Below are 14,630 nucleotides of genomic sequence, written 5' to 3'. Positions count from 1 at the left end.
AAGGTGACACAGAGTATAGTTAATCAAGCATTATGATTTAAATTTTCAACATTAATATAAAACAGGAATGAAAATTCAAAAGTAACACAAGAAATAAGACTTTATTTACAAATAGCTATACATACAATTTCAAAAATTAGCTTTCTTTTCTTGGTAACAGAATAGTTGCAGTAAATTAGAGATATAAAACTTTTGATCATTAAAGCATAACTATTTCTTCATCCATAATAAAATAAACACTTACTGGGCCTGACAAACTATTGCTATAATTATGTACAAGAATTTAATTAAAATGTAAGAGTGTTCAGTCTTACACTAATACATAATTTAAAAATTAAATTCATCATTCAAAATTAAATTAAAAATATTTCATACATTAAAATTCAAAATATCTTAACTATATTAATAATTTTTGCAGACTTTTTGGAGGAAAATTTTTTCTTTTGTAACTTATGTCATAAAAGAAAATTTTGATGTTATTAGTAATTTAGTTAATTCTACTAATAATAAAAATAATTGTATTGCACTAATAATGTAGCTAGTGTAGTAAATAAAAACGTCATTTCTAGATTTATTTAGATGCTGAATTTATTACAATGCACAAATGCCACATGCAGCTACACTGTACCAAACCTAAGTTAAAAATACTTAGAAAATCGCTTAACATGATGTAACAAAATTGCATGGTGCTGCATACTAGATTTGAGACTAAAACAAAAGGATAATGAAAATAATATAGAAGATGTTCACTTCAGTACCTCAAGGTTTTAGAAATAGTATTTACCTAAAACAAAATCCTCATGGAGCCCAATAGCAGAAAACTCTGTATTGATCTGCAACATCATGGAAAGATTCTAGAAATTTATCCTCAGAGTGTATGTATTGAAATAGACAAATATTGCACTTCATGGGTTAATACATTTTGCAATGCAAGAATGTCTTACAATAGGAAAATAGCTGCACTACTGCTAAAAAAAAATCTAATTAATAGAAATGTTTTTAGTTTAAAATTTACAACTGAAAAAAAAAATCTTTTACAGTAAAATTGATTCTTGATTTCAATAATTTTTACTTTATTGAAATAAATCAACACTAAAAACAAAAGTTTTTCAATAAATGAATAAATCCAAAGTAAACTAATTAATGTATAAAATGTTCTTAAGCTTGAGATGTTAAAAGTTTACAAAAAATGAAACAATTCTATGTTTCAAACGATGTTCTAAAAATTAAAACAGGACACAGGAAATCTTTTGAATCTCATACTCTTAAAAGTTGCCAAAATTGCATCTCACCCTTACAAATTTTTCGTAAAAACCAGCTATAGCACGAACTCTGCAAGATGGGTAGAAAAAAGAACTCTACATAAGAACATGCTCTTTTTAGTTTAATTTAATTTTTCAGCAAGCAAAAAAATTAAAGGTTCGTTTATTTTGTCTACAAGACCAAAATAAATTTGTAGTGCATTTGTGTCTGCTACTGGGCTCAGAAATAGTTACAAAAAACAAACAGTTAAAACATTGAGTAAAAAAATGCACTGGAAAATTGAGCAAGCAAAATAGGAACATAGTGAAAATCAATGATAAAACAAATGTGGCCATTAACCATCTAAGCAAAACATAACTTCTCTATCTAAATGAACTTAGTCTTATAAATACATTTTCTTTTCTTCCAAATATATCAATTTCAGCCAACACACTTAGTTATATTGTCAATAATTTATTTATAAATATAAAATTTTCAAGTTTATTGCAAATTTAAAATTAATATTCAAATTTTCAAAATAGAAATATGAATTTTGTCACATCTCATAATAATAAATGTATCTTAACATTTTTCATTATTATTACAGGGATGGAACAATCTAACCAATTTGGAGCAAGTTAATTTGATTTTTGGGGCCGATTAGAGCAAATATTTTTTATATATAGAGCAGCAAAGCACTTCTAAAATTAAAATCTTATGCAGATTTGAACATATAAATTTTCATTTCATTACATAGTTAACAAATTTTGAAAGAAAATGCATTAATAAATAGAAAGGATATAATAAAAACGCAACAATGAACTACATAAATAAAGATCCTGAAAAAAAAAAATTTCTTCCTTATGTGCTCAATTTGCAGAGATACTATTATTAATCCATATTTATTTATTTTTTCAACTCCTTAAACATAGTTTTTCCAATTTTGATATTTTTAATAAAATGTGATAACTGATTTTTGCACACAAATTCAGCATTAAATTGGGCCAAAGTTGCACTTTTCCCTCAATAAAAATGTTTTTTTTTTATGGGGGGGGGGGGGGNGGGGGGGGGAGAGATTGGAACAGAAATTTCATTATGAAACAATTTGGTGCAATTAGTGCAGCTGCTCTAACCCGTCATTATACTAATTAAATATAAGCATAACAACATAACTATAATGATAGAAATAACAATTAAATAATAAAACAATGAAATAATTCTTGAGTATTGTAATTGAATCATTGAACAATTCTTTTAACAAATTCAACTTGAGTCATTTTGTTAGTTTTCAAAGCAATTTTTTCATTTTCATTATGCCTTAATTTGAAAACAACTTTTCGTACAGTCTTTCTATAATTTTTGGATATCAAACGCTTGGTGATATGAAAAATTTCTTTTTCCAATTTATCAGCAATTTTTTCATCATCCTAAAATTAAAAATAATACTAATTAATAATAATTTGACAATGAATATAAACATGATGAAAAAATAGTATGGATTCTAAAAGCAGAATTAACTGAATCAATCTGCAGCACAATCTTCATAAATTCAAACTTGTCTGATTCCAGCACAGTCAATTAAAGACTATTAATATAATAATTGGGCTCAATCTAACAGGAATAAAACAAAATTTGAACATGAAAGAAAAATTATAGTTCTACACAAAAAATTTATGTTTTTTTTTTCCCTTTAATTTATATAACTTAAATTATGATTGTATACATCTGATACAGCATGAACCCAAGCAACAGAAAAGTATGAAGATTAATGAAAAATAACTTAATATTTTTTAAAATTTTATTAAATTCCAGTTAGTTCAATAAAATGATTTTGAATATTTGAACACCAATTCCCTTTAGCTAAATATCTGTAGACTACTTTTTTTAGTTTCAAATTTCAAAACATTTTTTGATAGTTCTGAAATCAATTAAATAGCCAAATTTTTTAACAAAAAAAAGGCACTTTAAAAAATATAATTTAGATATGCACACTATAAAAACGTTTTCTTCCTATTGTTGAAAATTCTTCTATCAACAAAATGCAAAAGCATTTTAAAAGACTTTAGATGATCCTGATAGAATAACTAGTTTCTGATTTAGAACTTTTTCCTTGATTATATTAGCTACTATAATAACAATTTATGCACTATTTTAAATAGATTCTATATTGAGTAGCTCATTCTATTTTTAAAATGAATAATTACTTTATTCTATTAAGTAAAAAAAAAAACTATATTTTAATTCAAAAGTTATCAGGTGTATTTCTCAGATTTAAATAGTTATTCATAAAAGTATATTCAACTTAACAAGATTAATATTATTAATCATACTGAATTTATAAAGAAATGAAAAGACTTAGATGCAAACTAAGATTACAAATTTAGCGAGTGGCCCATATTAAACTTTTATCAAAATTCGTTTTTGGTTCAATATTTCTTTAATGAAACAATTGAAAAAATTTTCAATAATTTTAAAATGTAAGTATACAATGAATATTGAAGCAAAACATTTTTGTGAGAAGTAAATTATTATACGGTTTCATAATATTTAACAAATAAGAGATTATAGAATTTTCTATTTTTGTTTTTAAATTAATTCAATTCAATTGCGAAAATTAAACTTTTTTTGGAATGATAGATCTGAATAACATAAGATTTTTTACTGCATTTGCTAAATGTTAAAATAGCGAAAAGTTTCTTACTTCATACTTTTTTTAAAATCTTGCCCCCAAATATTAAATTTTTAGAAAATAAATTAAGAGCACTGAAAATTTTAAAAGTAATAATAGTACAATAATAAAAGTAATAAGTAAAAAAATAATAAAGTAAAAAAAAAGTTTTAAAAAAATATGCAATTAGTGGACGGTCCTTCGGGTAAAAAAATAGATTGTTGAATGCTCTGGACCCACATGAAAAATGTAATTAGTGAATAATCCTGAAATCAAGTTCAAGGACTATGGTACAGAGCTATAAACAAAACAGCTTGAGAATAACATTGGCTTGTCAGTAACAAAGACAATGACGATTCACCAGCGATGAAATTAACAAGAGAAATAAAATTTTCTTTTGCTATAGGGAAAAACATGAGACAATGTTTAGTTGTTCCTTATGATCAGCAAAAATTTAAGATTCTTCATCTCAATTTCAGAGAGTGGAAAATGAAGCCTGAAATCTTAAATATCTTGCAAAATGCAGCAAAGCTGCACACGTAAATGCGTGACTCCTTTCGACAGAATCCAGTTCAGTGTATGCACATGCGGACCCGCAAGATATAAAATTACTTCGTCCTAATGAAAAAAGCACCTTTAAGGGCTTTTAAAAAATCAAAAATAAGCACCTTTAAGCCTTTTTTAAAAACACTATGCACCCTGTCATAGCACTTTCAAAAAGAATTTTAAAAAAATAATCTGATCTGCTATTCTTACAGCAATTTTTTTTTGTGTCAGATTCCAAAAGAGAAAAATTCTCCCGTATCTTTTATCGGAAGGAAAAAAAAATTCTTTTCCTTCATTTTTTCTTATTTGATGAAAATCTTATTTCTTATTTGTTTTCAATTTTTTAATCTTTTCCTTCACTTTCCCGAATTTGAGAGGAAAAATAATTTGCAAATGCAATAAGCTGCCGAGCTGAAAATTTTAAGTTACCTGGTGAATGATTATACTACAAAACATTAAAATCAATAAAAAAAGGTATTATTTCTTTTCAACTGTTAAGAAAATAATGTCGTAAAGAACACTTAATAGTAAACATATAGTGCCCAACAACTGTTTAGATTTTTAAGCAGCTATCCCAATATATCTAGCAATGTATTTTCACTTATAAACGAATCAAAGAAATATTATTATTTCCAAAGAACAGATAAAATCAAACACAATTTCATAGATTAAGCATAAAATAAAGAATTAAAACTAAACAATAGTAAAATAGATTAGGAATAACAGGGTGGCCATGGCTACTCTAATCAAGTTTCTAATTTTCTTGATTTTTCCAGTCAAGAATCTTAAAATTTCCAGGACAGAGTGTTTTTTTTTTTTTTTTTTTTTTCATAAAGTGTAGGATGGGTACAAGAAAGTGTCAATATTTTAAAGTATTTTATTTAAAATGTTATTTTTGTAATATATCATGTTGAAAAAATAATTAAATTTATTTTAACAATTTAGCAATTTATTTTCTAAACTTTTAATGTTTCGGTACAGCATTAATATTTTAAAAATTAAGATAGATGTAGAGAAAAAATATGTTTAGCTTATAGAATATATTGTTTTTATTGAATAAACAATGTTTTAATGTGTTACTTTAGTAGTTTTTGTACCAAATGGTAAATACAGAGTGGCCCAAAAAGCCTTGGAAAAGTACTGTATAATATATTTTCATGAAACAAAGGAAAATAATTCTGATTATACATCAATAAATTTTTATATTTATTTACCTTTCAACATAGAGCCATTTTATACTGTATTTTATCTAAAAAGAGTTTTTTTTAAAAATTTATTGATCATATTTTCTTTAAACCAATATTTAAAGTCAAATATTTAAATAATGTTGTTTCGTTTGAATGCTTCAACATTATTATTTTAAGAGATAGATATTCAGTATTCAAAGAGGAATGTAGCAAAAACAAAGTTCTTAAATTTCTTGTTGCATATTCTATAGAAAAAAACTAGATAAAATTCTTTAAATTTTAGTAATTTTCGATTTTTTTTTTCTTATTTGAAATTAAAATAATTATAGAATTCCAATCTAACTACATGGTTTCTTAGTTAAGATGAGTTAATTGCTTTTGCTTTTACAAACTAGAAAACTGTATCTGTACAGTGCATAGCATAAAAAAGAAGAGCAAAGTTTCATAAGCCTCCTTCCTAATAAACACATATGAATAAAAAAAAAATTATAAGAGTTTCTGAAATATCATCTCTGGAATGCAAGCAACATTTATAAACTTTCGACATAGTGAGAACTACAAAATTCGAATTTTGACTGAAAAATTAAAATATTTATTAATAAAATAGTAAAACTAAATGTTAAGATAAGGTTGGTTCTTAAAAGAACCTTTTGTTTTAAAAATAAAATATGCTACAAAAGGTTAAAATGAAATCAACAAAATTAGCGCCAATGCAACAATTGTAACAATTTGTCACAAACAAGGCTGTTAACGTTTGTAAGAAAATGAATTATTGATTGGATTTGCTGTGAACAAATAATCCATAGATTTCATTGGATGGGAGTGCAAAAGCTTTCAGAAAAAGTGTACAATATAAAATCAATTATTAAATTATAAACAACCAATTTTTGAAGAATTTTATAAAGTTAAAAATATTAAAACATTTTGAATCACTTTGCCAAAAAAATAAATAAATAACCCCAAAGCATAGGAAAAAACCTGAACGATAAATGGAATCAGCCAATGGACTAGGGAAAAAAAAAACTACTTTTATAAACAGAAGCAAATATTCTAACCCATTCTTTCACCTCCATCACAATTTTAGCCTTTCCTAAGCGCATAGACTCTAAAGAGGTCAAATGTTTCTCCATTCATTTAGCGACCATGAGAGAGTTCCAAGTGACAGTCTAGTTTAAAAGGGTTATATTTGATTTGATTTGTTCATTTACGTCGCACTAGAGCTGCACAATGGGCTATAATGGAGCAATTTTTAATGCAAGTAAAATATTGCTAAGTTGATATTTTCAACTTTTTAGCGAGAAATTTCTGTCAAACAAAAGTGGGTATAACAAAAGGTAAAATAATTTAAATTAAGAAAAAAATTCCAGCTTTTCTCTAAAAATTCCTGATTGACTTTTATACAAATTTCCCCGACTTTTCCAGATTATTAAATAGATTCAAAAATAATAAAAAAACTACAATATATAATTGTCTAGAAAACATACATTTTCTTTACTACATTTGATGCAAGATAAATAATTTACAAGCAAATAACATTTTTTTGTAATAATTTAAACATTTTAAGGCAAGGGAAATTTCTCCTAAATTTAAGTTAAATGGCAAAACAAGTCAAATTTCCTTGTAAAAATTATAAAAACTTATTTATAAACTAAGTATACCATCGATAAAGATTGAACTCAAAGCAAAAATAAACTAAATAGTATGTAAATAGTGTTAATAATATAAATCTTCGCCTAATTTCTAATTTATTTATTTATATTTTTTGAAGAAAAAAAAAGTTTTAAAATATATTACTTGAATACTTCATTTTAATGCACAAAGTAGAAGAATTGGTCAACCTGAAAATAGGGTATTAAAATCATAACTTACTTCTTGGCCACCTAAAGCTTCAGTAAAAAGTCTTAATGCATTTCTTCTTATATGCCGAGTTAAATTATCATATCGAACTTCGACTGTTGGTTGAACTTTAGCATTTCCTTCAAGTTCCCAATATTCACATAAATTTTTGGCCTCTTGAGCAATATCTTTATCACAGTGATTCTTCAAGATTTTTAAACTTGGTTCTGTAGAACAAAAAGAACATTTCAATATTTGAAAACTCATACTTGTACAAGAACATTACAAATGAAACTTTCTTTAAATTTATTATGTAACATTTAAAAAAATGAATTTACATCATGCTAGATTGAACAAAATTATAATTTAAACAATCAATCCTATCATTGATAGTGTGAGATACATTAGAAATGCAAACAAGTTATGGTAGTTACGTTTAAAAATTATTCATCTCAAAGAATTTTATAAAACAGTGCATAGTATAATCATTGAAACAATAAAATATCGCAATAATAATAAGTCGTTTAAACACTCTAAATTATTTTAAAAATTAAACCAAAACCTGCATAAAAATAAGAAACTGATTTTTTTTTTTTTTTTTTTTAAAGGAGGGGGAGAACCTGAGAAGTTTATATGAGAAATATATCTCTTCCCTCTTTTCAGATAGGAAAAATTGTCAGCAAAATGTTTTCTAAACAGCAATTCTGATTATGTTTTTATTAAAATATTAAAACAACGTTTGCAACAAGAGAGACAAGTTTATTAAAACAAAATAAATAAAATCGCAAAATAAATAAAATCATAGTTATTGTTATTCAAGTTCAACATGTTCAAGAATTTATAAAAACTAAAACTTAAATTTTAAGTTAAATTTAAAATCAAGATTTGAAAACAAAGTTGTATTGACCCAGTGTTTTCATCATAGAAAAAAAATGGGTGAGCATTTCTCACCCTTTCTCAAAAACAGGGTGAGATTTCAGAAAGTTAAGTGAGATTTCAGAAAGTTAAGTGAGATTTCTAAAAACTAAAAAAGCACAGATAGACTTGAAAAAAAAATCATTTCTTTTATTATAATACATTTTTAACGTCTTCTATTTTTTAAAGCATTGAATATTCTTGCTGCATCATCATAGAAGATTTTGCCTTTACTAGGTATTTGTCCATCTTACATTAGTGCATAAAAAATTTGAACGTCTTACATGAAAAAACCTTACCTACGGTAAACACGTGGTTGCAGAGAAATGTGTTCTGAAAGGGGTTCCGTGGTTCGGAGGGGTTGTGTTCTGTTGTTCGAAAAAGTTCTGAACAATACTGGTAAATAGGGAAGCTAGATAACGGGGCAAATGTTGAAAATAATGAAAGATCCAGGAAGAAAAGTGAAACAGATTTTATTCTAAATAGCGTAATTCAAAGCTCCGTCCAAAATGCGAGAAATTCGCGAATTTTGAAATTGATTTATAGAATGCGCGAATTTCTCGCAGTAATAATTTTTTAATGCGAGAAAAGAAAAAAATATGCGAGATTCTCGCGCTGTAGTGAAAACACTGATTGACCAGTCATTGCTAGGATTCAAACCTAGGTCACCTCATTGGGAGGCAAGCACTATAACCTCCAAGTCAGAATGGCTTTTGAAGCAGCATTTATCATAAAGAAAACCATAGAAATCATAAAAGAACATTAAATAGAATTAAATATTCAAGAGAAAGAAAAACAGATTCAAACCTATGCCAATTTTTTCAAGAACTTCTTTAGAAGGTTTTTTCTTTTTTAGGTAACTCAAAGTTGATAAAACAACTTCTTTTGATTCAACAGCATTTTCAAGCACATTTTTATGTCTCAAAAAATCTTCCACAACTACCACACCCTACAAAAAAAAAATGAAGAAGTGACTTATTTAAGAAACATAAAAGAGGAATAAAAATATATAATAATTATAACGTATACTAATAATTATATAATATATAATAATTATAAGTAAATATATGTCATAAAAATAAGATACAATTTATTCTAAAATTTGCACAGTTAAGTAAATTGATTTTTCTTTTATAAGAATAACATAGAAGTATAATTTTTGAATATTCTGGTAAACAAGAATGCAAAATTTAGAAGGAGTTTTTTATTTGAAAATGGTGTGAAAATTCATCTTAACTTTGTGTGTATACGAGGGTCTGTCTAGGTTTTTCTGAGAGGTACATATTTTGTGAAAATTTAGACATAATTTGTGAAAATTGAAAATTATATTAAAAAATCAACACAAAATATGGATTTCTCGTTTCACATGGGATACAAAAATAAAATTTAAAAAAAAAGTATTTTGTGAAACTACCATTTTTCCTAGAGTTAAATTTGTAAAGGTATTGCTAAACGGTAGTAAATTTGGCATGTACAGACCCCTGGTATATATACAGAATTAATTTTGTTCGTAAACAAAATACATGATTTTTATGATCAGTAAAAAATTCTTTGACTGAAAATTAAAGAAAAATAATAAAATTAATGAGCAATAAAAGAAAATACCGACCTTTAGAGAAGATAAAGTTGCTTGCTTTAATTTTGCCATTGTTGGTAAGATTTAATAGGAATATTTTCATAAACCACAAAATAAATTACCATACTAGAAACAGAAAAAAAAAATTTCAATTAAATCTGTGAAGAATAAAACACAGCATGCAAGAAAACATTTTATTTTAAATCAGATTGTAGGTGATGTTAGAGGAAACCTTTAAGATACAAAAGAAAAAACAAATATGCACCAAACTTTTCATTTCTGCTAAGAGTTGCGTTCGTTTATACGTTTTAGAAAGAAGTAAGATTTCATTTAGAGGGGCTGTAAGCTAAATCCTAGCATAAGTAATGCCGTACATTTAGAGAGAAGCTGTAGGTAAGCCTAATCGGTATAGGTGGAACTGAAAAATCGTGAATGGCTGATTAAATATCCGGTTGGAATCGACCTTAACAATTAACTTTGTCATATTTTAAAAATAAAGATAAAAAAAATCACAAATAAATTAGGCATTTAAAATAAAAATTGCAAATTTATATAGCATTTCTAGAATATATTTACAATTGGAATTTAATAAGTTTGATTTACCATTTATTAAAATTTTGTTACTCGAATGAATGAGAATGTATTAAATGAAATGAGACAATATGACACAGGTTTATAAGAATTTGCCTAAAACGATCATTACTACTACCTGCTTTTGGGAAATTACAATTACTTATGAGAGAGTAAACCCAGTTCCACCAAAAAAAAAATTACAAATAATCATGAAATCCATAAAATTGGCTGTAAAATTTCTATTGAACTTTCTTTTGCGAAGTTCACAAAGTGTAGAGGGAAAGAAGGGTTTGGTTAACGTCATTCTCATGAGTTACTTTATTGATTGAAGTTCAAGGTCAAATTATCATCGCTTCATTCATTACCTTTTTTTTTTTAACTTGGATCGTCCTAGTTTTAATTAGATTTTTTCAAAAATATATCACTAATTAAAAACTTATTGATTTATTAAGTAATTTGAAATATGTTCCCATTCCCGATTTTGAACTTCAGCGATTCTTATTACTTTTTATTAAAATTAATGAATCAATAGTTAAGAACTGTTAAATTTCAGCAATTTGGGTAAATTTTGCACTAAATCATTTGAAAATAATAGTTTTCCCCCCTCCTTTTCATTTGTACTTCAGAGATTTGATTAGGAAAAATGTTCCATTTCAACTGAAATGTTTAAATTGAGTTAATTTTATTTCATTGAACGTTTGCCATTTGGATGTATTTTGAGTTTCAAGTGAAGAAACATTATGTCAGAACTGTTTCCTTCACTTTTTTTCACATTTCTAATTTGGATGTATTTTCCATTTTAACTGAATTATTATAATAGAAATGAGTTTTTTTTCTCTCCACCCTACAACTTCCACTAATTGGATATATTTTCCATTTTAACTGAATTAATTGTTTAGAAAAACTTTTTTTTCTTTTTAGTAATCTGGGTGCAATTGGAGTTTTAACTGAATTCTGAAATTACTATTAGGTTTCCTTTCCATTTTTTATTTTAATTGTGTCTCTCAGTGATTTGGACTTTCATTAAATTATTTAATTGCTTAGAGCACCCTTTTCCACCATTTTAATGAATATTGCATATTATCTAAATTATTAAGACCTGTTTTTTTTCTTCCCCGTTCCAATTTTGTAGCTCGCGTGTTGGATATATTTTGCATGTTAACAGGATTATTAGTTTAGAATTTTTTCATTTTTATTTACATACTTCAGTGATAGGAGGTCCTAATAATGTTTCACAGAATAAGCTGAAATCACGATTTAGAAACATTGATAGTAATAAATTGTATTCAGACTGCACATTTGCAAGAAGGAATAATGTGAAATATTTGAAAAGCTGAGAGAGTAAATGTAGCATGCTTTCACTATATTAAAATATAACTTATCGTTATTCAGGGTTCCCACTCTTTAAACAAAGGAAAAATTAAGGAGTTTTTTCTTTTTTAGAAAAACTAAGGACCTTTCTTTTTTAGAAAATATTATGATTGTTAGAAAATATTATGATCATCGAATATACCACCAGTGTCAGTGCCAATTATTTATCTTTCTTAAACAAAATCAATAAATAAAAAATAATTATAAAAAACAATTTTGTTATAACGTATATACTGATATAATTGAATTATTTAACAAGGTTCGCCGAAGTAGGAGCAGTCAATTTTTGCAAACCTGGGTTGTTGTTTTTTTTTAAATATTGTCAGGTTGTTAAATGGTTTCTAAAATTAAGACTTGCAATTTTTTTTTCATACATTAAAAAAAAAAAAGAGTAAATACAGAAATTTGGGAAAAAACATCGAAAAAATTAATAAAACAAAATTTTATATTTCGCTGCTAGACATGCCTCACATATTCAGTTGTGGGCCAATCACTCTAAATATTCAGTTATGCCAGAAAGAAAACTCTCTAAAATGCTCTACCCTCAATGCATGGTTTCATTCAAGTGATAAAATAATGACTTTTTTAAAAAATATTTTTGTAAGACACCTATCAAGTACAGCCATACTAAAAATTAAGGACTTCTAAAAACCTTGTACAAAAATTATGTACTTTTAAGAGCCCTTATTTTCCAAAATAAAAATTAAGCAGTTTTTAAGCACTTTTAAGGAACCCATTGCTTACAATTTTTTTATTTTAAATTAGATAAACGAAATAGGAACAACAACAAACAACGAAACGAATAGGAATTAACAACATCCTAATAAAAAATAGACATAGAATATCTCCTTCTGATGATGAGGCAAAAATATTTAATGTATTAAAAAACAGAAGATAACAAAAAATTTTTGTATTAAGGAAATAATTTTTTTAAAGCCAATTCATGTTCTATAAAAATTTTTAAAAATCTCACACTGCCTATGGGAAAGTCTCCCTCATTTTTTTTTCAGTGATGCAAACCCTGTTAAAAATAGGTCAGGTTTATAATTAATTCATTTGTTATTTAAGTATCGAAAAGCAGCAACAGCAAAAACTAATGTGACCCCTAAAAAACTTGCAAGTAGTCTTATTTAAAATGTCTTAAATATTTTCAGATTACCTTCCACGCTTGTTTTCTTCTACAAAAACTGACGTCTCAATAAAACAGCCTCCTTATACATTTGTAAATCAATCCCGTCAACGTTTCTAACAGTTCTAGCCCTCAAAATATTGCCTGTGATTTGCCCAGCTATTTGATAGAAAGAATCTACATGTAAAGGAATTTCACGACAGTTTTTAAAATCTACATGTAAAATATGGGTTTTGCTATCCGTATCAACGAGTTCACCACGAGCAGTAACAGGAGAGTAATTTCTTAATTTTCCAACTACTCTGATAAGATGAAAGCAGGATTGAATATTGTTAAATGAACGAGTTTTTGACAGAATTTCACTTATAAAACAAATTTGGTGAAATTCTCCACAAGACATTCTTTGAAACCTTTGTTTTTATTTATACAACTCTCATTTTGAGATTAGAAAATAAAATAGCGGGAGAACGAAGTGGTAACCATTTCTACCCTACTTATGACTCTGGTGATTAAGAATAATTTGGCTAAGGACTATTCTCACTACAGCTCGTTCACCAGGAGTTGGCATTTGGCTCCGCCTTCATCACGTAGTAGGAACAAGGTTGCTATTTGGCGATCGTATGGCAAAAATATTTATTGCGCAAATTTTATCTGCATTTTTTTAACATCAATTATTTCATAAATTTGATGATATTTTGCGCCATTTTTTAGGATATTTATTTCTTTTGAGTGAATAGTTTATTCCTTTTGAGACATTTTGTTAGGAAAACGGCAGTTTTTAAATTTAAAATACATTTAATTAGCTAAAGAAACGAAAGTTTGTTACTTTTCCATTATACCGGCCCAGTCGAGAAAGTCGCTAATAATGATGTAACGAACGCCAAACGGAATATCGCTTCTGGTAACCTTCTGCTTCCGTATTTTTAAAACAAATCGCAGCCACTTTTTTTCTATCAGTCACGTCTTTTTCTTAATGCGAAAAATTAAAGCAAAAAGCAATGAGAATTTGGGATTTGCCCAAAACGGAGGAAGAAGCAGTCAGATTCTTTCAAGAGAAAGGGGATTTGCCTGAAATCGTAACTTGTGATAAGAATCATGAAATGAAGTTGTATACTGGAGATGAAATTCAATGGCGATGCAACTTTTCATCTTGTCGCTGTAAAAGAAGTGTTCGTAAAGGCACATGGTTTCAATCATCGAAATTGAGCTTTTTGAAATGTGTGAGGTTTATTTATTGTTGGTGCGAAGAATTAACTTCAGTTAAATGGTGTGAAAAGCAGTTGGAAATCAGNCTCCTTTATACCTTTAAAATATACCTTGTTTATACCTCATTTATACCTCGATTTTTTCATAAGGGATGGATCTTCGGTGGAGTTTGCCGGGAAACGAACGAATGTTTCCTTGTGGAGGTGCCAAATCGATCCATGAACACTTTATTGAAGGCAATTAAGGAAAATATCGAAAAACAAGCGATAATATATCCCGATTCATGGAAATCATACAGCACTAGTAAGCTGGAAGATGATCATCTTCCAGCCGGAAACTGGAACGCACGCTCAAAAAATAGAGAGACTGTGAGACAGAGCT

At 27.0% G+C, this 14,630-nt stretch overlaps 1 protein-coding gene across 2 annotated transcripts; it reads right to left on the bottom strand.

Annotated features, from left to right (window-relative positions):
• Positions 1-82: 82 nt before the first annotated feature.
• LOC107457007 (transcription elongation factor A N-terminal and central domain-containing protein 2) lies at positions 83-13,569 on the bottom strand. Of its 2 annotated transcripts, none has more exons than XM_016075025.2 (5): positions 13,074-13,569; positions 10,004-10,096; positions 9,202-9,343; positions 7,513-7,706; positions 83-2,669 (listed from the first exon to the last, which is right to left on the bottom strand). In XM_016075025.2, exons 2-5 carry the CDS (start codon positions 10,040-10,042, stop codon positions 2,481-2,483), a joined length of 564 nt encoding a protein of 187 aa, XP_015930511.1. In that variant the 5' UTR covers positions 10,043-10,096; positions 13,074-13,569; the 3' UTR covers positions 83-2,480. The 2 variants fall into 2 exon arrangements, with proteins under 2 accessions (XP_015930511.1, XP_071035884.1); XM_071179783.1 differs by lacking the exon at positions 13,074-13,569 and adding an exon at positions 12,888-12,940 and having other exon boundaries at positions 2,303-2,669.
• Between the last annotated feature and the right edge of the window lie 1,061 nt (positions 13,570-14,630).

Source organism: Parasteatoda tepidariorum, chromosome 4 (genome assembly GCF_043381705.1).
Source record: "Parasteatoda tepidariorum isolate YZ-2023 chromosome 4, CAS_Ptep_4.0, whole genome shotgun sequence".
In the NCBI taxonomy this organism is placed as follows: Eukaryota; Metazoa; Arthropoda; class Arachnida; order Araneae; family Theridiidae; genus Parasteatoda; species Parasteatoda tepidariorum.
The sequence above is the reverse complement of the archived record's forward strand: the minus strand, read 5'-3'. Positions and strand labels throughout refer to the sequence as shown.